The sequence below is a fragment of the Danio aesculapii genome, chromosome 4 (genome assembly GCF_903798145.1).
Source record: "Danio aesculapii chromosome 4, fDanAes4.1, whole genome shotgun sequence".
Classification (NCBI taxonomy): Eukaryota; Metazoa; Chordata; class Actinopteri; order Cypriniformes; family Danionidae; genus Danio; species Danio aesculapii.
In genome coordinates, this window is record NC_079438.1 from 13,207,054 (window position 1) to 13,228,692 (window position 21,639).

Here is a 21,639-nt window from a genome sequence, read left to right on the forward strand (position 1 = left end):
CTTGTTCTGAGGAATGAGGGTTATATGAGGGCCCAATGTTCACTGGTGGGGGTTACAGCCCAACACCATGGTACAACACCATGAGGTAGCCTGACTGCCATTAGGTACTGAGATGACATCCTCAAACCCCTTGTATATACGGTGTGGTTGGTGCTGGGTTCCTCCTAATGCTAATGCTGGACCTCATGTGTCTGGAGTGTGTCAGCAAAGCCTGCAATTCACTACAGTTTTGAGTGTGACTCCAAATCCAGACCTCCATGGGTTAATACATTTGATTTCCAGTGATCATGTCTGTGTGATTTTGTTGTCAGCACATTCAACTGTGTGAAGAACAAAGTATTTAATAAGAATATTTCATTCATTCAAATCTAGGATGTGTTATTTTAGTGTTCCCTTTATTTTTTGAGCAGTATATATATATATAGTTTATTTTCAGTGTTACTTTAATCAGTGGAGACTGGACTCATGAACACTCAACAGTGCTCATTTCTTACTGCTGATTTTGTTGTTCTTTGTCCTCTACACAGATTACAGTGGTGTAATCTCACTGTTCAGTCCTGTAAGAGTTTGTCTTCAGCTCTACAATCCTCAAACTGTGTCCTGAGAGAGCTGGAGCTGAGTAACAATGACCTGCAGGATTCAGGAGTGAAGCTTCTCTCTGATGGACTGAAGAGTCAACACTGTAAACTGGAGACACTGAGGTAAAATAAAAACATTTCCATCAAATAAATGCTGCTATAAATGACTTTTACATTGTGCAACAAAGTGTGACGAGGTAATGAGCTTATGCTGTAATGTACTTTATTTCTGTTTATTTATTGTCAATATTTGATACTTCAGGTGTAAAGTCAGATATGAGGAAACCCTGTTTATAGCAGATATAATATTGCTCTTAAGTGTCATTTCTGCTGAAATGATCATTGATTCGTGTTCTTTACTATATTTGGGGCATCTCTAAATGAGCTGTGTTTCTGCAAATATTTATCACTGAGTCTCTTTATTTACTAGTGTAAATGTGTGTAAAGTTATATTTAGTCAGTTTTTTGTACTATTTTCAGTAATATTGTTGACTAATATGAAGATGATCATGGGATTTATTTACAAAACAGTTTGTAAAGTCATATTTTCTGTCTGTTAATATTATATGAGAGTCTTGCTTTGTTTACCAAATATGAGGATCTAAATGGATTTGCATTGTAAACATTAAATAACAGTTTAAAAGGTTTTTTTATTTTATATAATACGTTTTTTGGTACGATTGTTACTCTTTCAAATCATTCTGCATAAATCTGCACATTTTGACAAAATTCTGCTCAGAAATAGCAAATAAATAAATCAATAAATCTGTCTGGCCCTACTCATTTCGGTACAGAGATCTTCTCTTTAAAAAGTTTATGTAATAATGAAATACAAATGTTTGATCTTCCTCAATGTGGCCATTAAAGCAATTCTGAAAAGTTAAAGGAGTCTTTTTCTTTTCCCTATGAGGAGAAATCACTGCTCATGGGGACATTAATAATTACATGCACACTCACACACAATAATACAATGTCTTTTATGTCCTCAACACAGGGTACAGTGGTGTAAACTCACTGTTCAGTGCTGTGAGAGTTTGTCTTCAGCTCTACAATCCTCAAACTGTGTCTTGAGAGAGCTGGAGCTGAGTAACAATGACCTGCAGGATTCAGGAGTGAAGCTTCTCTCTGATGGATTGAAGAGTCAACACTGTAAACTGGAGACACTGAGGTAAATGATTCTCCACTCAACAACTATTTTTAATTATTATATTTATAGTTTATCTTTGAATTGGTTTATTGGAGCAGGTTTGACAGGCTCTGATCATTTGCATTTTGCAGGTTCATTAATGTATAAAGTCTCGTGGCCCTCTTATCTACACTGAAATTTAGCAGTTTTCTTACATTTCAAAATGTTCAAGAATATATTAGATGACATTAAATATTCAGTTTTATTTAATAACAGTTGTCTGTAATAATTCTAATTTACACAGATTCCAATAGTGTTGTCATATCATTAACATCATAGTTTGTTTTTACATCAGATGAATGACTAAAATCACACTGTTAATGCAGTCTGTGTTCTTCTTTCTCAGATTGGCCATGTGTAATCTCACTGTTCAGTGCTGTGAGAGTTTCTCTTCAGCTCTACAATCCTCAAACTGTGTCCTGAGAGAGCTGGACCTGAGTAACAATGACCTGCAGGATTCAGGAGTGAAGCTTCTCTCTGATGGACTGAAGAGTCAACACTGTAAACTGGAGACACTGAGGTAAATGATTCTCCACTCTACAGCGACTACAACAAGATGGTTTCATATTGGGTTACTAAATGTGGAGCCTCTTTCAGTGGATTGGCAGAAGAAGAAACAAAACATTAACAGGGATGTGATTTCAATAGTAACTATACTAATGTATGTTTATCTGTAAATGTATTTAAAAACATTAGTTAGTATATTACAAAATGTTGCACTTTCAGAGCTTCTCTTTTTCCAATATACCCAAATATGATTAAGAGTTAAAGGAATCCCTTTATTTTAAAGATCATTTGAATTAAATTATTTGTTCATATTTTATTTTTGGGTCATGAATATTGAGGTGTTTCTCACCTGACAGAATAAAAGTCCCCTGATGGTCCATCAGTGTGAATGTGACTGTCAGGCTGGTGAAAGAGACTTTAAGAGAGTGGGTTTGTGTTTGTTTGAGTTTATTTACATCATCGTCCACAATATAATATACAAATGAAGATCAGGTCATTTTCTATTGCTCTTTATACAATAAAGTTTGATCTACAAGCTGAAGTTTGTGACTGTCAGGGCTGTAGTATTGGAGTCCGGACTCAAGACGTTTCTTTCTATAGTCTAGGACTCGCTCATATTCAGACATGACCTTGGTCCAGCAATAGCCATTGGTTGAGTGTGTTTGTCTAGAAAACAGGTAACATCACTGTTAAATCCACTGTGAGTCTAGAATGGGCATTGACACTCTCGTGTGATAAGCTTGTCTGCGGCTGCGTCATATTGCTCCTCCTCCATATGAGTGCCCTGTTCAAGTGAGCATCAGTCACTGTCACTCACACACATGTGGGACACCGCACTATTTCTTAATACTCCTGCCTGCTAAAGCTAAACTAATGGAGGTGATGTTTAGCTGAGAGCTAGCTGATGTTAACTGCTAGCATGTTCCATCCTAAACATAAGAGTTAGCATTTGCACTGGTTAGAAAGCAGTGAAAGTAATATAATATAATGTATGTCTGATGTCTGTAAATTTAGGGAGTATCGACACCTGATTAGGGCTGGGCGATGTGTGCTTGATTAGATAAGATTAGATTAGATAATCAACATTATTGGGGAGAGATCATATACTGAAGTTATCAAGATATTATTAAAGGCGATTATTAATAGATATTGTCTGACATCACCCAGCCCTACACCTGATTAGACATTTTAGACCTCTGTAGCATTTGAGTACATGTCTTACAGTCATACAACCAGCTGTAATCATGCATCTAGCTGTCGATCATCTACAAAACACACTTATAATCTTTTAAAATCAACTCAAATCACATTAAGATGATACATTATTGATGTGCGCAAAATATTGCACAATTAACAGCTCAAAAGAGTGTAAAGAAGACAATCACTTATTTCCATTGATGATTTTAGCACACATCAACACTCTAAAAGGTGTGTGTTATCTCTGACACTAGATGAACACTGCTCAGCTGGATTTATCTTGGGGCTTAATCAATAAGGAGAGCTAATCAGGATGGGTGGGTGTGTGTGTGTGTGTGCGTGTGCGTGTGCGTGTGTGTATCACTGCTGTTGACATGAGCAGAAACTGCAGTCATCATCTTCACAACACAAAGAGATGTGTGTTTGTCCAACTGTGTGATGTGGACTATTGCTGTGTTTGTAGATTGTCTGGCTGTATGGTGACAGAGGAAGGCTGTGGTTTTCTGTCTTCAGCTCTGACTTCAAACCCCTCACACCTGAGAGAGCTGGATCTGAGCTACAATCATCCAGGAGATTCAGGAGTCAAGCTGCTCTCTGAACAACTGGAGGATCCAAACTACACACTGGACAAACTCAAGTATGTGGAGCATCACTGGCCTTGTGCTTTTCCACTGAATGGCTTTAAAAAGACACTAGAAAGCTCTTTTCTGATCTTCAGTTTTCTGTGAGGGTTATGGGGTGAGGACAAACAGAAGATACAGCTTGTAGAGTATTCCAGTCATGTCTATGAAGAGCAAATCATTGAGTGTGAAATGAATCTCCTCTGTAAATGTTGGAGTGTATTGGCTCAGATGTGACATTAAGCGGGACACACTGTACAGTTTCAGCATTTGAGCTGAGCAGAGAAACTTCTTCCTCCATTTGTGCTGAAGAATCCTCCAATATCAGGTCAGGAATAGGGTTGGGGATTGAAGATGGATTCAGATTCTGGAATCAGACACTTGGATTAATGTTCAGACTCTTGTTGTAAAATCAACATCTGGATTCCTCTTCTCTGTGCACACATGTGTATTTTTCACTTGCTAATCTCTCAGGAACTGGCGAGCAGCTTTAATAATCTGAACATAGTTTAGAGATGGACTGCAACATGTGCTCAAAGGCTGCATGTGCTGAAGAACGATGGCAAAGCTAAGTGTGATCACGGTAATAAATGAATGTTGCAGCAGGGTGTCTCCATCAACATGAGCAGTATCTGCGCTCGCTTCACCAACAGCAGAGGAAAAGAACGCACTGTGTTAGATTCATTGTGCATCCTGGCTGGAACCAACAAGTGTTGTGTGTTTTAGCTGAAGAGTTTGGAGCGTGTAGCTGGGCAGCTCAGTGCTAGCTTTAGCTTATTAGCTGAGGGGGAAACTAAACAGCTCATTCTCTCCATCTGTGTGTGTTTACAGTCTGGATCATGGAGGAGACACGAGGATTACAGCAGGACCGCACAAATGTAGGACCGCACGCACGCACACACACACACACACACACACTCACACGCACGCACACACACACACTCGCTCCCACGCATGCACACACACACACACTCACTCACTCGCTCCCACGCATGCACATACACACACACACACACACTTTCTCACACTCACATACACACACTCACTCTCTCTCACACACAAAGACACACACACATACTCACTCACTCACTCTCACACACGTGCACGCACACACACAAAGACACACACACATACTCACTCGCACGCACGCACGCACACATACGCACGCACGCACGCACGCACACACTCATGCACATACACACGCACACACTCGCTCGCATGCATACACACACACACACACATACACGCACACACACTTTCTGTCTCTCTCTCACACACACACACACACACACAAACTCTCTCACACACATACACAGACACACACACACAAACACTCTCACTTACACACACACAGCTGTGGTTATACACACACTCCCTCTCTCTTTCACGCACGCACACACACACACTCGTTCGCACACACACGCACATACACACACACACACACACTCGCTCGCATGCATACACGCACACAGACACACACATATTTACAGACACACACACACACAGCTGTGGTTATAAATGTGTGTGTGTTCTTGTGTTCAGATGTCTGTTTCCTCACACTGGATCCAAACACAGCACACACTCGTCTCATTCTGTCTGAGGAGAACAGAGAGGTGAAGAGTGTGAGAGAGGATCAGCCGTATCCTGATCATCCAGACAGATTTGATGGTGTGTATCACGTGTTGTGCAGAGAGAGTGTGTGTGGACGCTGTTACTGGGAGACTGACTGCAGTGGAGATGGTGTGGAAATATCAGTGTCATATAAGAGCATCAGGAGGAAGGGACGAGGTGATGAGTGTGTGTTTGGATCTAATGCTCAGTCCTGGAGTTTGCTCTGCTATTCCTCCAGTTTCACATTCAGACAAAATAACACACACACTGATCTCCCAGTAGAGCCGCTCAGCAGGAGAATAGGAGTGTTTGTGGATCACAGTGCAGGAACTCTGATCTTCTACAACATCTATAGAGACACAATGAGCCTCATCCACTCAGTCCAGACCACATTCACTGAGCCGCTCTGGCCTGGGTTTAGGTTTTATTATTCTGGATCATCAATGAAACTGAGCTGAAGACTGACGAGAGATTTACCCACAATCCTCTGCAGGAGCAGTCAGCAGCTGTGTGTGTGTGTGTGTGTGTGTGTGTGGACCTCTGACAATATGAGACCTGCTTTCAGAAAATGTGTGTAAACCATTGGGAAGAACTGTAAGTGAGTGTGGCGATTCATTGAGAGATTTGTTTCTTGATTTATTTTTAAAACATGTTTTATCAAGTAGTTCACTTCAGCAGAACTTGCACTTGATGTTTTGTTACATCCGTTCTTCTTCTTCCTCTTCTTCTTCCTCTTCTTCCTCTTCTTCTTCTTAGTTTTTTGGTGAATTGCATTCTTTGTGCATATCGCCACCTACTGTGCTAGTTGTGCATCCAGATTCTGTGATTGCTCTGCCCCAATCCCACCCTATATGGGGCATCTGCAGACTTGGATCCAGGCAGTTTTACGCCCCTGTTGTTCCTAATGCGTCCAGTAGAGGGGATGAAAGACACATGGCCAAATAATAGATTTGAAGTCAACACTCCAGATTATTAAATGTCCTGTTTATAAATATATGTTTAAATTATATTACGCTAAATATAAACGCTAAGTTGATGTATCAGGAAGTGAGTTATACACTCACTATAGAATATGCACAACTGATACACTCACCAGATCATTCAGATAATCAAAAGCCCAAGTGCAGATTCATTTAGATTCATTTAATTAGAGAAATTCAAACACAAATAGTTGGATAGTGTACTGGTTAATTGTAGCCTAGTTCTACTTTTACATATAGAGATATGCATTTAGTTGTATTGTTTATATCTAAAGTTACATTCTGACAATAACACAATGATAAGCAAACAATAGAGTGTAATATGGATTATTGATATGCTTTGATGAGAATGCAGTGGTATTGACTACCAGACAGCTGCAGAACATTTACACTAACAATTCACTACTTTCTAAAACTCCAGCACCATTTAGCTACCTGACAAACACAAACCCAGACAACATTAGATTTCTCACATGTATTTATTGACCACAGCATCACTAGAGATAACCAGTGTTCTTTAAATGAAGCTGAATCCTTGCATCAAATTCTTCACGCTTACTGAACAATAAATAAATACAGTTATGTATTAATACTCGGCAAAAATCCTTTCCTCACTCAAGATTTTCTGACTTGCTTCTAATCTAAATATCCACAAATTCTTAATCCTCAGAAACAAGAAGAAATGGAAAATGATAAGCAAAAACAAACCATTTCATGCCATTTTATATATTATCTGGACCTGTGCAAAACATCTCAATATATTTAAAGATTTGATTTAGGCTTTATAATATTATGGGTTGAAACCGGAGCACCTGGAGGAAACCCACACGAGCGCAGGGAGAACATGCAAACTCCACAGAGAAACACCAACTGACCCAGCCGAGGCTCGAACCAGCAACCTTCTTGCTGTGAGATGACAGCACTACCTACTGCGCCACTGCTTCACCCCAAATCTAAAACAATAAGTGATGAACAATATGAATGCATGTGCAATGAAACCTTTCATGCTAATATATCAAATGTACCGTATAGCTATATGAACATTAGCAGAGCATTTATAATAGTGAGTTTCTCTATGCATTTACAGATATATGATAGATTAACTGTTTAAACTAGAACAGGATTGCATTATATTACATGTAATTGAATGCAGTGCAATTTTAACATTTAAAATAAAATCAATTCAATTTTCAGATATTTTAAGATTTGTTTAGATTCATTTCAATATAAATTTAGGAAAGTCAAATTTAGAGGAATAATGTAGTGTAGTTGTAGTGGAGATTTGGCTGACAACCCAGACCACACAAGTGTATTGTTTAGCTAGTGATTTAGCTTAGCTTTACTTCATCAGCACTGGTTACAACGGATGTTAATGTTATTAACGTCTTCTAGGACATCGTCATTGATATATATTTTGATGTATATAGTTAATAAATATTGTACACAATAAACAAGTGCTTACTTTTTCACAGATATTGCGATCGAGACGGGCGAATGAGGAGCGTAGTTTCCGATCGCCATTCAATATAAAAGACTGAACAGTTTTCTGTCAGTAATCATAAATGATCAGTCATTATTCTCTGACAGAATCAATATAGCAGATACTCGTTTGCTGGCCTTGCTGAATGATCTACTTTGAACAGGTTTAATTTATATAATGGATTAATTTATAATGAAGTAAATAATAGCAAGTTAATATAGACAATAATACATTTTATATGTAATAAATATATAACACTATATTAATATTTTACTCAAGCGATTTAATAGTGTGTATTTGCTTAATTTTCTAAAAACTTTTTCATTAATGATTTCCCACATGAAATACTGAAGTAATTTATTGTAAGCAATATATTGTTTTTAAACCAAAATTTAGCAATGGAAACAAATTAACTATTAATAACTAATTAAAAATAATATATATATATATAAATAACTAACAGCTGTGACAGTTTATTAAAGATAGTAGTTTATAATCAGATAATCAGTTTATAACTATATTATATATTATTTAAATGATTAACTATAGTAATTCATTTTAATGTGACACATTATTGTTTGCTTTTTATATTTTACAACAAACTTATTTTAACCAAGTTTGATAATATTAAGATCCTGAATTAGTTTATTACACTTAATCCTACAATTAGACGGTCTATTATGTTTTCTTTGTGTATGTGGACACGTGAATAAAGTCATAAGTGTCTTTAACTAATTAATTGTATTTACATAATTTGAGTTCAGAAACTGCAGAGATGTTAAAATGATCGTTACGATATAATAATAATGACTGAAATGGGAAATCATATTTGTGAACTTTAATAGGTGGCGATAATGCTAAGGAGTTAGTTAGTTAACATATATGGTTTGCCTAAATCGTGTGTGCTAGATTGTGTGTGCCTGAAACGTGTGTTCTGCGGTTCTGCAGCCTGGGCCGTAGATCTGCCTGGATCCATGTCTGCAGACTCCTTTTACACACTCCAGTCCAGCAGGTGGCGGTAAAGCACATTTAAGTTTGACAACCGCCAAAATACTGAAGAGGAAGCTGACAAACCGAAAGCGTCAAAAGAGCTCAAGTTGTGTTCCTGCTGCACAAGAGCGTCTGTACTTCTGCAGGCAAGTTTAATACTTCTACATTACGCTTATTTGTGGAGATGATGAAGGGGTTTATATGTGTATAAGCGTGTTTATAAGCGTGATTTACAGGACTGTCTGCTCCTGACGCTCAAAGCCTCAAACACCGATTAAACTCGGTCCAAACACGGTCATTTTAACAATAAAATGGGTTATTTTTATCCCTTGAAAGTGTTTGTGCTCTTCTATATCAGGTTGACTCGATAATTTCACATCATTCAGCACAAAATAAACTTTAAACAGAGTCAGGAAATCGAAAGTGAAAGCAGAGCTTCAGTAAACAGAAGAATGCGGATGATCCTTAAACTGCATTTAACTGGTAACGTTTAACTACTAACTAACTACTAACTAAGCTAATAAATAATTAAATAATAAGTTAATAGTTGTCTAAAGCAGAAGTTATCGTGACAGACACATACATATTAAATGATCAAACCTGAAATATCTGAGGTGTCAGATCAGGGGTTAAACCAACTGCATTAATGTTAATCAGTATATATATATATACATATATATATATATATATATATATATATATATATATATATATATATATATATATATATATATATATATGAGCAATTCCGTGCAAATGTCAACTGTAAAAAGGTCATTTTTCAGTTTATGCACATTTAAAATAGGTGTTGTACAACGATTATGTTGTCTCTGATTTAGAAGAAAATGTGTGGCGTATTTAGTGAGTCGTACCACCGCGAATCAGTTCAGTTCAGAATCAACCGAATGAAGCAATCGTCCGCGAATCAGTTCAGTTCACTTCAGAATCAACCGAATGACAAATCGAAAGTGAATCCTTTCAGGAGTGGCGATGCGAAAGCAGAGGTCCTACAATTTCATCTGTAACGGCGCAAAACAGTAGATTATCGTCTCGTTCTGTAGCACCTTCTCTTTGTGAACTGCAAAAGAGTGTATTATTATCTGGATTGACAGCGGATGGGTTTTAATAAAGCTTATACGCGGTGCTGAAGTCTCGCTCGTGACGATCCTTGAAAGTGCGTCATTGAGAAGCGTGAGTTTCACTCGACAGTATCTTACATTATACTACTATGATTGTCAGTTATTTGTGTTTAATTGATGTTCAACTGTTGCATTATTGATGTAATGTTGAGTATTTAATGATGTCTGCATTACTATACTCTACATGCACATTGACTTCGGTCAACTGACTTCCAGCCGCGGTTCGGAAAAACACAGTCAAGCCAGCCACGCTTTATATTTCGGTGCGCGCGTATTATTATGATTACGGTAATGTCAGCAGCCACACAGAGATCGCTCCACAGAGCACCCATTTCGCCCAGAACAGAAAGATTATAACAAAATATCAGTTTCTCTCTCTTTCCTGCAACGTATGCTTTATTGAACAATTTATTAGCTCTTTTTTGACTGTTGTAATTTTAAGTAATGGGTTTCTGGGCTTTTCTGGAATTTCTTTAAGTTTATCTTTTTGCTTCAACTGATTTTATAGCAGATCAAACGGACAGAATAAATATACTATTTCTAAATACCAGGAATGCGTTTCTATTTCTCCTAGCCAACAACAGTACATTGTAAATACGGTTGAATTCAATTTTATACAACTTGGCTAACCTCAGAAAATGAAAACAGACATAAAGTAGTCCAACAAATAACATTGCATCAATATCATTGCACCAACAGCCCTTAGACTGTAGCTCAAAGGCCAGCTTCATTTCAATCTCGTGGTATCTGAATATATATAAAGGACTTTTATAATAGTTTCTTTATTGTTGATTTGTGAGCATCAGCTCTATTTATTTACATTCTGTATTGTGAACTTTTCTTTCATTATTATTTTGCGCAGGCCTATGCTCATTTGATGTATGTTTTCTGTTTCATTTTGATAATATTGTTATTTGATGATGAATATATCCTGTTTGAGTAAACACCAACAATTTAGTACATTTGTGTTTTCCTTCACGGTTATTGGACATTAATAATGTTAATATACATACTGAGATGATTGGCATCGTAATAGTAACTAGTGCAACCCAGTTCTACATAACATCAACATTAAAAAAAAATACGGAAACCTTTTTCAGGGTTTTTTGGGTGAGCAAGTATTTTACAGTACTTTAGAAATACTCAAAAATGCTTCTGTCAAAGTTTTCAAACTATTCTTTTTGATTTACCAAAGTCACACAAGTGGCAATTTCACATCTGTCACATACATGACAGAGGTGTCACATCCATAACGACACTTTCCTCATAAATGTGAAAATATTCAATGAAATAAAAGCAATAATTTTTGTTTTATAGAGAGCTGACTCTTATCCTCTTGATTATTATTATTTCTTTTGGGTTGTGCAGTTTAATTCACAGAATTCCAACAAAATATGTTCTATACTGTAAACTCACAGACATTTTTTGTCACGTCCATACCGCATGTTTATTTTCCTCATTTAAAGTACAAAACATGTTTACAGATCAATATTTTTCTGGTCCCTTAACTCTGTGGTCAGTTGTTCTGCAAAATATAAACAAAAGTTTCAATATAATGTTGACATATACTTACTATGCAAATTTATGGTTTGAGTTTTTACTGCAAATGTCACATCCATAACGCTGGAATTGCTGATATGTATATGTGAATACTGTGAAATGGCTGAAAGTCAGTGTGTGTTCTCCCTCATCATGTGGTCTGTTTCAGTAAGGTCTTGTTTGTGAAGTCAGCATTGATTGCTATAAAGTGTGATGCTCTTAATCTCAGTATATTGTCATCTCCAGGTGATGGTCAGCGGCTGATTGTTTCCTGAACGCTCTGCTAATGTCTGCATTGGTGTTTTAGCTGCAGTATGGCAGAGGAGCGAGTAAAGGACTCTCTCTCAGAGAAACACAGGTATTTACTCTGTTTTTACACCATTATTTCAACACTTTCTCTGAAGAACAAAGACCAACAACAATGCACTTATTTGTGTTGCTATTGCCTGATCAAATGATGGACAAAGCTTCAGTTTAACTTCAGGAAATGTGTTTAGATCAGTCTAGATTACAGACAGCTTGATCTGGTGTCATCTTTACCAGAGCTCAATATGTGTCATGTTTACCCATGATTCCTGTGTAGCAGACCTGATCAGACAGACCTTCAGCCAACAATTAGTTTGTGCTGAATTAACAAAACAAACTCTTAAAAACTCTTGTAAAGGAGACTAAAGTTTGTCCTGCAGTTTATTCCTCTGGTGTGTTTGTGTCTTCAGTGTGAGATCAGGATCATGTGTGTCTCTGAAGAGTGACCGGTCTAAAGAGTGGAATCCACCAAAGTTCAGTGAGAAAACCCCATCATCTGTCCAAAGGTATTTAGTGTTTTACATTATTGCTCACACATGGACTGTTTCAGTATTCATCAGGACATTTTAATTATACTTACACAACACTTTAAAGGCACAGTATGTAAGAAACACTAGAACAGTGTTATATAATTTTCTTTCATTTTTCTGTCTTCATTCATACTCCTGATAAGGACAGATATCTGACCATTAAACATTTATCTACAGTTTGTAACTTTAAATAATGCATCTAAAATCTCTGGTAGTAAAATATCCTCTTTGTCATATAAAGTTATCTTATCATGCAAATTCAGCCACCGTAATATTTGAGATATGTATCATGAACGTCTTGACTTCTGTAACTCACTCTTCGGGGGCCTACCAGCAGTTTACAGTACATTCTGCTCCACAGGTTTTAACAAATACTTCCTCGTGCCACCATATCACTCCTGTACTTCAGAAACTTCACTGGCTTCCTGTTAATTTTAAGACTTATTTAACATATAAAGCAGTGCATGGGCTAGCACCTGACTATATCTGTGACCTGGTAACTCTGGCCACTCCCACCCGCAGTCGTCATTCTTCATCTGGACTGTTGTTGTATCAGCCACGCTGTAAACTAAAGACTATGGTTGGTCGTGCTTTTTCATACAGTGCGCTTAAGCTATGGAATGGCCTACCCATCAGCATCAGGAATGCTGTTTCTCTGGAATGTTAAGAAACTTCTCAAGTCTCACCTTTATATCGTTGCTTTTAACTGAGATTGATTATTTTTGTTAATTTTATCATCCAATTGTATTGAATCGTTCATATTTTATTTTTTTATTGTGGTCTTGTTAACTGTTTTTATTGTTCAGCTTTGTTTGCCTTGTATGCCTGTTAGCGCTTTGGGTCTGAGAAAAGCGCACTCTAAATAAAATGTGTTATTATTATTATCTGTTCGACACTGTTAGACACAATTTTTAATGATTCATTGTCAATATTGGGAGGGTTAGCCTAATTAAAGTGATCTTACACCAAACCCCCGTTAGCCACGTTTCCAACTATTATTAGACCTGTTTAATATAGGCTGATATAAATGTAATGAAAATTGACAAATCACATTAAAACCTCAGTTTTTCCTTCTTAAACTATAAACAGAAATAAAATAAAACCCGAGCTAAATGAACACAACCTTACAATACAATAGTAGTTAGAGTATTTGGCAAGATTAAGGACAGTTATGAGCAAATAATGAACAGTTTAGAGTGTGACACAAGTAAGGCTTCATTAACTCCACTGAACATTTGAACTAATCTAACACACATTCAGTTGGTACAGGAAGAGGCAATACAAGTGAAGAATAAAGGTATAGCACTAGCTAATTGAGTTCATAGGGAATTATGAGTAATTAATCAATTATAATTCCCTATGAGCTAATTTTGCTGTAAAGAGACAATCAGGAGCACAGGGGCTGATGGGAAATGAAGTCCAGGAAGATAAAACCATGTGTCCTGTACTGTTCATAAGAGAGACTCCAGCAGGTTGTGAAGATCCGTTTCCTCTGGTGTATTTGTGTCTTCAGTGTGAGATCAGGATCATGTGTGTCCAGCTCTGTGTCTCTGAAGAGTGACTGGTCTAAAGAGTGGAATCCACCAAAGTTCAGAGAGAAAACACCATCATCTGCTCAAAGGTATTTAGTGTTTTACATTATTCTTCACACATGGACTGTTTTGAACATATTATGTGAACCAACAGTTTAGTAAAGAGAGTCATTCCTGAATGACTTGGTGGCTCATTAAAACATTCACAGACACGTGGTGGCAGATTTAGTGTCTTACTCAGAGTATTTTCAGTAAGTCATAATTTTATATTTCCATGTTAATTTAAAACACACACACACACATGTATATGTATGTGTGTATATGTATAGATTATTCACTTCAATTTAAATTCTTCATCATCATTTCCTCACTTGTGGATATAAAAGATGTTTATAGCCAAAACTGTTTAGTAAATGTATCTGAATACAGATTTGATAAATAATCATAGCTATCGTAGCTTATAAGTTTTGTGTAATAATAAACTGCAAATCAAATATTTCTTCCTAAAATATTTCTATCTATATCTACTTTCCGAGGTCTTTCAGTGGCTGAACTCCACAATTATGTGTGTTTTGTGTGTGATTTCTCATCTACATTTAATATGTGACACAGCATTAAGTATGTTTGAGTGTTTGTCTGTGTGTATGGGTGTTTCCCAGTACTGGGTTTTAGCTTGAAGGACATCCGCTGTTTAAAACATATGCTGGAATAGTTGGTGGTTCATTCTGCTGTGGCAACCCCTGATAAATTATGGACTAAGCCAAGGGCGAATGAATGAATATCTGTCTCTGTTTGCCTCTAAATGTATAATTACTGTAGTTTTATTTGTTAACAGTGATGAATATGAGTCAGCAGATTCAGGAGGCAAGCCTCACAGGAGACACAAGAGCTTCACAGACAATCTCCAGTGGATCTTTCAGGTTGGAAAAACTTAATTTGAGTCATAAAATCACTGAAATAACTCCATGAAACACAGAAATATTTGTTCACAAGACTTTTGAGAACTGAATCTTGTAACCTGCATGAACTTGGCCCCCCACCCAACTAAAAACATCTGCGAAATAGTCTTAATCTATGGAACCAGGAGAAGCACTTTAGTATCGAGACCAACACCGTGTAAGTACATTTAGACTTGTTTCAGCTGGTTGTAGGACATTTAAACTTGTTTTCAGCTGTCTGTGTATGGTACTAGAAAGTTTACCCACTGTTTCCTTGGTTACTGTAAGAGCTTGTGTGTCGAGCGCGGTTTCCCGCCGCAGTTTCGGGTGTTTTTTACTCTTGAGCCATGTCCAGCTGAATTCAATCAGCAAAGCGATCAGGGGTGTATATAAGCAGCTAGTCTCACCGCGGCAGCGGTCACGGCCGCATCGTGTGAAGACCAACAAGTGTAAAGACCATCGACTCTACCTGTGCGACTCCACCGAGCAAAGACACCGACAAAGCTTGAGTACTTTTTACTTTATTATTTTACTTTATCTCTGCACTCATTATTGTTTTCCTTGCACTTTTATTATGTTTACTAATCCCTGTTGGGAGGTACGGGAGGTACGCTGCAGGCGTAATCCTCACAACCTTCGTTTGATACATGTGCCTGCTATTTCACAACTCTCTCCCTCTCCGTGGGCCTCTGGAATTGTCAATCTGCTGTTAACAAGGCAAATTTTATTACCTCCATAGCCACTCATTCTGACTATAATCTCATGGCTCTGAGACCTGGTTGAGACCGGGAGACACTGCTACACATGCAGCTCTTTCTACTAATTTCTCTTTTTCCCACACTCCTCGTCAGACAGGGAGAGGGGGTGGGACTGGACTACTGATTTCCAAAGAATGGAAATTCACTCAGAGACCGTCCCTGCCAAAAATCAGCTCCTTTGTATCCCATGTAGTCACCATTATCCACCCCTTCTACATATATGTGGTTGTCATCTACCGCCCACCGGGTACATTAGGTCACTTAGATGAACTGGATGTTCTTCTCTCATCTATTTCTGATTATGACACTCCCTTGTTGGTGCTAGGTGACTTCATCATTCACATTGAAAGACCTCAAGCTGCTGACTTCCAGACTCTGCTTGCCTCTTTTGACCTCAAAAGAGCACCTACTTCTGCTACTCACAAATCAAGTAATCAGCTACACCTTATTTACACTCGACATTGGTTCGCTAATCAAACACTAGTAACTCCACTACAAACATCGGATCATTTCCTTCTGTCTCTCAACATCCACATTACTCCTGAGCCGCCACACACTCCAACTCTAGTTGCCTTTCGCAGAAACCTATGCTCTCTCTCACCCAATAGACTATCCACCATTGTTTCAAACTCTCTTCCTCCATCTTGCAAACTCTCTGCACTTGATACGAACAGTGCCACTGATGCACTCTGCTCCACACTAGCGTCATGTCTAGACAGACTATATCCTCTTGCATCCAGGCTGGCCCGTGCCAGTCCTCCTGCACCTTAGCTCTCTGATGTTCTCCGTAAGCATCGCTCAAAACTTAGGGCTGCTGAGAGAATTTGGCGAAAAACTAAAAATCCTGAACAGCTCATAACATACCAAACTCTTCTGTCTTCTTTCTCGGCTGAGGTTACTTCTACTTCCGTCAGAAAATCAACAGTGCCACCAATCCTCGCTTACTATTTAAAACATTTTCCTCCCTCCTCCACTCGCATCCTCCACACTCACTACTGATGACTTTGCTACATTTCTTTTGCACCAAAACTGAAAAATCAGTGCTCAATTTGCTGCACCTACAACAAACACGCAAGATACACCACACACACTCACCTCTTTTTCTCAGTTCTCTAAGTCTGAGGTGTTCAATCTCGTGCTATCTAGCCATGCAACCACCTGTCCGCTTGATCCCATTCCCTCTCATCTCTTGCAAGCCATTTCTCCTGCAGTCATACCAACACTGACTCACATAATTAACACATCTCTTGACTCTGGTTTATTCCCCACTTCATTTAAGCAGGCTAGGGTAACCCCACTGCTAAAGAAAACCAACCTGGATCGAACGCTACTTGAAAACTACAGACCCAGTCTTATCCCTGCTTCCATTCATGGCCAAGATTCTGGAGAAAGTAGTGTTCAATCAAGTCCTGGACTTTCTTACTCAAAACAACCTCATGGACAACAAGCAATCTGGCTTTAAGAAAGGCCACTCAACTGAGACTGCCCTACTCTCGGTCATGGAGGATCTCAGACTGGCTAAAGCAGACTCTAAATCATCTGTCCTCATCTTGCTGGATTTATCAGCTGCTTTTGACACTGTAAACCACCAGATCCTGCTATCTACGCTTGAGTCACTGGGCGTTGCAGGCACTGTTATTCAATGGTTCAAATCTTACCTCTCTGACAGGTCATTCAGGGTGTCTTGGAGGGGAGAGGTATCCAACCTACAGCATCTAAACACTGGGGTACCTCAGGGCTCTGTTCTTGGGCCACTTCTCTTCTCTATCTACACGGCATCTTTAGGACCAGTCATCCAGAAACATGGATTTTCCTACCACTGCAATGCTGATGATACCCAGCTATACCTCTCTCTTCACCCTGATGATTTCTCGGTTCCAGCTCGCATCTCAGCCTGCCTGTCAGACATTTCACACTGGATGAAAGATCATCATCTTCAGCTTAACCTCGCGAAAACGGAAATGCTTAAAGTTTCTGCCAACCCGACTCTACACCATAACTTTTCAATCCAGATGGATGGGGCAACCATTACTGCATCCAAAATGGTAAAAAGCCTTGGAGTAACGATTGATGACCAACTAAACTTCTCTGACCACATTTCTGCTCGATCTTGCAGATTCGCACTCTATAACATCAGAAAGATCCGACCCTTCCTATCTGAACATGCAGCTCAACTCATTGTTCAAGCTCTTGTTTTCTCCAAACTGGATTATTGCAACTCTCTACTAGCCAGGCTTCCAGCTAACTCTATCAAACCTCTTCAGCTGCTTCAGAACGCAGCAGAACGAGTGGTCTTTGATGAACCTAAAAGAGCACATGTCACTCCGCTACTCACCCGTTTGCACTGGCTGCCAGTTGCTGCTCGCATAAAATTCAAAGCTCTGATGTTTGCTTACAAAGCGACCTCTGGCTTTGCTCCTTCTTATCTGTTCTCTCTTCTGCAGATTTATGTGCCCTCCAGAAACGTGCGTTCTGTGAATGAACGTCGCCTCATGGTTCCATCCCTAAGACGGAAGAAATCACTCTCCCGAACTCTCGCATTCAATCTGCCCAGTTGGTGGAATGAACTCCCTAACTGCATCAGAACGGCAGAGTCATTTGCTGTTATCAAGAAACGACTAAACTCAACTATTTAGTCTCCACTTTCCTTCCTAATTATAACTGCCTCTCTGGCTATACCACTAACTGTACTCTGTCTCAAAAAAAAAGAATAATAATAACATTACTAACGCTTTGCTTCTTAGACTTTACACACCTGAAACTTGCCTATAGCACTTATTCACTGTTGCTCTTATAGTTGTGTAAATTGCTTCCTTGTCCTCATTTGTAAGTCGCTTTGGATAAAAGTGTCTGCTAAATGACTAAATGTAAATGAAGTCCTTAGAGGTCATGCTATAAAACGCTCTGGTTACTAAAGTAACCCTCAAACGGAAATGCTATAAGTGGATTTAATCCACATATGGGGATTTCGTTCAGAAAGCCAATCGTCTGAAAGAGTATGTAAACGGGCCAATGAAATGCCAAATGAACTGGCAGCGTCAGCTTGTGCACCTGATGCTTGTTGCAATCAATTTAGCATAAAAGCACAGTGAAAGCAAGAAGACACAACCTTTTTAAGCTGAAGAGACTGTTACCTACATCTAAGGAACAATCATTATGGCGATGCAATATAGCATTTCTGTTCCCCGAGGGTTACTTAAGTAACCAGAGCGTTCCCCTTCAGATGGGGAACTTCAATGCTATAAGTGGATTTAATCCACATATGGGGAAATGTCTGGAAAATGCCATGACTGCACCTTACCTTGCCTTCGATGAGAGGATAGCCAGGCATAGCGTGAGTGCTTGTGCATCATAGAGAGGCGCGGCTTTCCAACGGGATCCCTGGCCCTTACTTATCCCACTTCAAAGAAGATTTACGGATTTAGATATATTTTTCGGGAGCCACAAGCGTCTAGATAATTTCTAGGAATTTTATACGACAGTACGTTGGGAAAGCGTGCAGTCCCGAAGGGGAGGACGCTGCCGAGGCCACCTGCTACCCAAATGGGGAGATATGATGGCAGAATATATGGACTAGCCCTGAGAAGGGGGAGTACGCATATAATAAGATGGTTAGCGGAGAGGGAAGACACGGGTGTCCGCCTGTGACGGGGGACTGCACCGTGGCTGAATATGCATATGGGATCGCCTATTGGGGATCACGCATAGTGGGCACCTATACCCAAAACGTGGGCTGACCATAATGGGCCAGCGAGTGACTCCTCTGCTGAGTCAGTGCTGGGGGCCTCAGAGGAATCTGCAGGGCTCACCTAAGCGGGGAACTTTACTGACAGAGTGAATAAGCGCACGTATCTCCGTGTTAGGGTGAATGGCGCAGCAAGCATGTTTAAACACCTTAACCGAGTTGTTTCTTCAATCGCCAAGGGTTACCTAATACCCTTGAGGAAACCGGCTCCACTCACAGATGTAAAACCTTGAAAATGTATTAGGTGTCGCCCAGCCCGCAGCTCTACCGATGTCTGTTAGAGAGGCGCCACGTGCACGCGCCCAAGAGGATGCGAGCTCCGAGTAGAGTGCACACACACTCCTAGGGGACACGGCTCGCACTGGCTCTGGAATGCGAGGGAGATGGCAACCACTATCCAGTGAGCCAACCTCTGTTTGATACAACACTTCCCTACTGCCGACCACCATAACAGATGAAGAGCTGCTCAGATGATCTAAAGCTCTGAGTGCGGTTCAGATAATTCGCAAAGCGCGAACTGGACAAAGTAACGAAAGGGCTGGGTCTGCCTCCTCCGGGGGCAGCGCTTGCAGGCTCACTAACTGGTCTTTAAACTGTGTAGTAGGAACCTAGAATTCTGGGCGTGGTCTCAAGACAACGTGAGAGTAAGTTGGCCCGAATTGCAGGCGTGAGTCACTGACCGAAAAATGCCTCTAGGTCCCCAACCCTCTTAATCAATGTCAACGCGACCAGCAGAGCTGTCTTCAGGGACAGAAATCTTAAAAATACTGAGTCGAGTGGTTCGAAGGGATCTGACGCAGGCTCGTGAGAAAGAGGGCGAGATCCCAAGAGGGCATGAGAGGGGGGCGGGGTGGATTAATTCGCCTAGCGCCTCTGAGGAACCGGATGATGAGGTTATGCCTTCCCACGGTGCTGCCAGCCACCGCGTCATGATGAGCGGAGATGGCAGCCATGTAACCTTGAGTGTGGAGGGAGACAGCCTGCTCTCCAGCTTCTTTTGGAGGAAAGAAAGCACAACCCTGATCTGGCAATTTCGGGGGTGTTCTCTGCGAGAGACGCACCATTCAGTGAATTGATTCCACTTCAGGGCGTAGGCGTGCACGAGGAGGGGGCTCTAGCCTGAGTGATGGTATTAACTACAGCAGTCGGTAGGTTACCTATGTCTTCCTCGCGTCTAAGGTCCACACATGAAGGTTCCAAAGATCAGGGCGAGGGTGGCAGATGGTGCCCTGTCCCTGAGAGAGTAGGTCCTCTCTCAAAGGGATCTGCCAGGGGAGGGCCGCTGCGAGGAGGGAGAGTTCTGATATCCAGGTCCGGTTGGGCCAGAGGGAAGCAACCAGCAAAACCTGCTCCTCGTCCTCCCTGACCTTGCACAGTAACTGCAAGGTCTCATTTGGGGAAACGCGTATTTGTGCATGCCCCGAGGCCAGCTGTGGGCCAGTGCATCCGTGCTGGGAAAAAAAACAACAGGCAATGAGTGTTCTCGGGGGAAGCAAACAGATCGATCTGGGGCTTCCCCCGAATCGCGCTCTGGGTGGAGTCTCCATTCTCCAGGATGTACAGGCTGCCGTGAGAGTGCATCAGCTCACGGTTAAGCTCGCCTGGAATATGAATGGCGCGCAGCGATTTTAGCCATGTATGACTCCAGAGGGGCAGACGGCAGACGAGCTGAGTCATGCGGCGAGAGTGAATACCCCCCATGCGGTTGATATACACCACTGCCGCCGTGCTGTCCGTCCTGACCAGCACATTGCGCTGGAAAAAAAATGGTGGAAAGCGAGGAACACTGCCAACAACTCTAGGCGATTGATATGCCAATGCAACTGGGTTCCTTTCCACAGGCCCGCAGCTGCATGCCCACGACACACAGCCCCCCAGCCTGTGCTGGAGGCATCTGTTGAAACAACAACAGGACTAGACGCCTGTCCTAGAGGCACAGAAATGAAGGGTCGTTCTAAGGGCTGAGGGCGCGGCGACACAGTGATTCGGTGTGTGCCCACGTG

The 21,639-nt window shown here is 40.3% G+C and overlaps 1 protein-coding gene across 6 annotated transcripts in view; it reads left to right on the forward strand.

Annotated features, from left to right (window-relative positions):
• Window positions 1-21,639, forward strand: part of LOC130222022 (NACHT, LRR and PYD domains-containing protein 12-like) — a 60,140-nt gene that overhangs the window by 12,683 nt on the left and 25,818 nt on the right. For 2 of the 6 annotated variants that reach the window (XM_056454625.1, XM_056454631.1), the window contains exons 1-5: window positions 10,124-10,340; window positions 12,074-12,185; window positions 12,544-12,639; window positions 14,177-14,284; window positions 15,031-15,115. In XM_056454625.1, the coding sequence (XP_056310600.1) occupies window positions 12,142-12,185; window positions 12,544-12,639; window positions 14,177-14,284; window positions 15,031-15,115 (333 nt within the window). In that variant the 5' untranslated portion in view covers window positions 10,124-10,340; window positions 12,074-12,141. Of the gene's footprint in view, window positions 1-527; window positions 702-1,572; window positions 1,747-2,110; window positions 2,285-3,931; window positions 4,106-4,919; window positions 4,967-5,630; window positions 7,820-10,123; window positions 10,341-12,073; window positions 12,186-12,543; window positions 12,640-14,176; window positions 14,285-15,030; window positions 15,116-21,639 lie in introns of those variants that run through there. The other 4 variants (XM_056454627.1, XM_056454626.1, XM_056454629.1 and 1 more) reach the window with 3 other exon arrangements.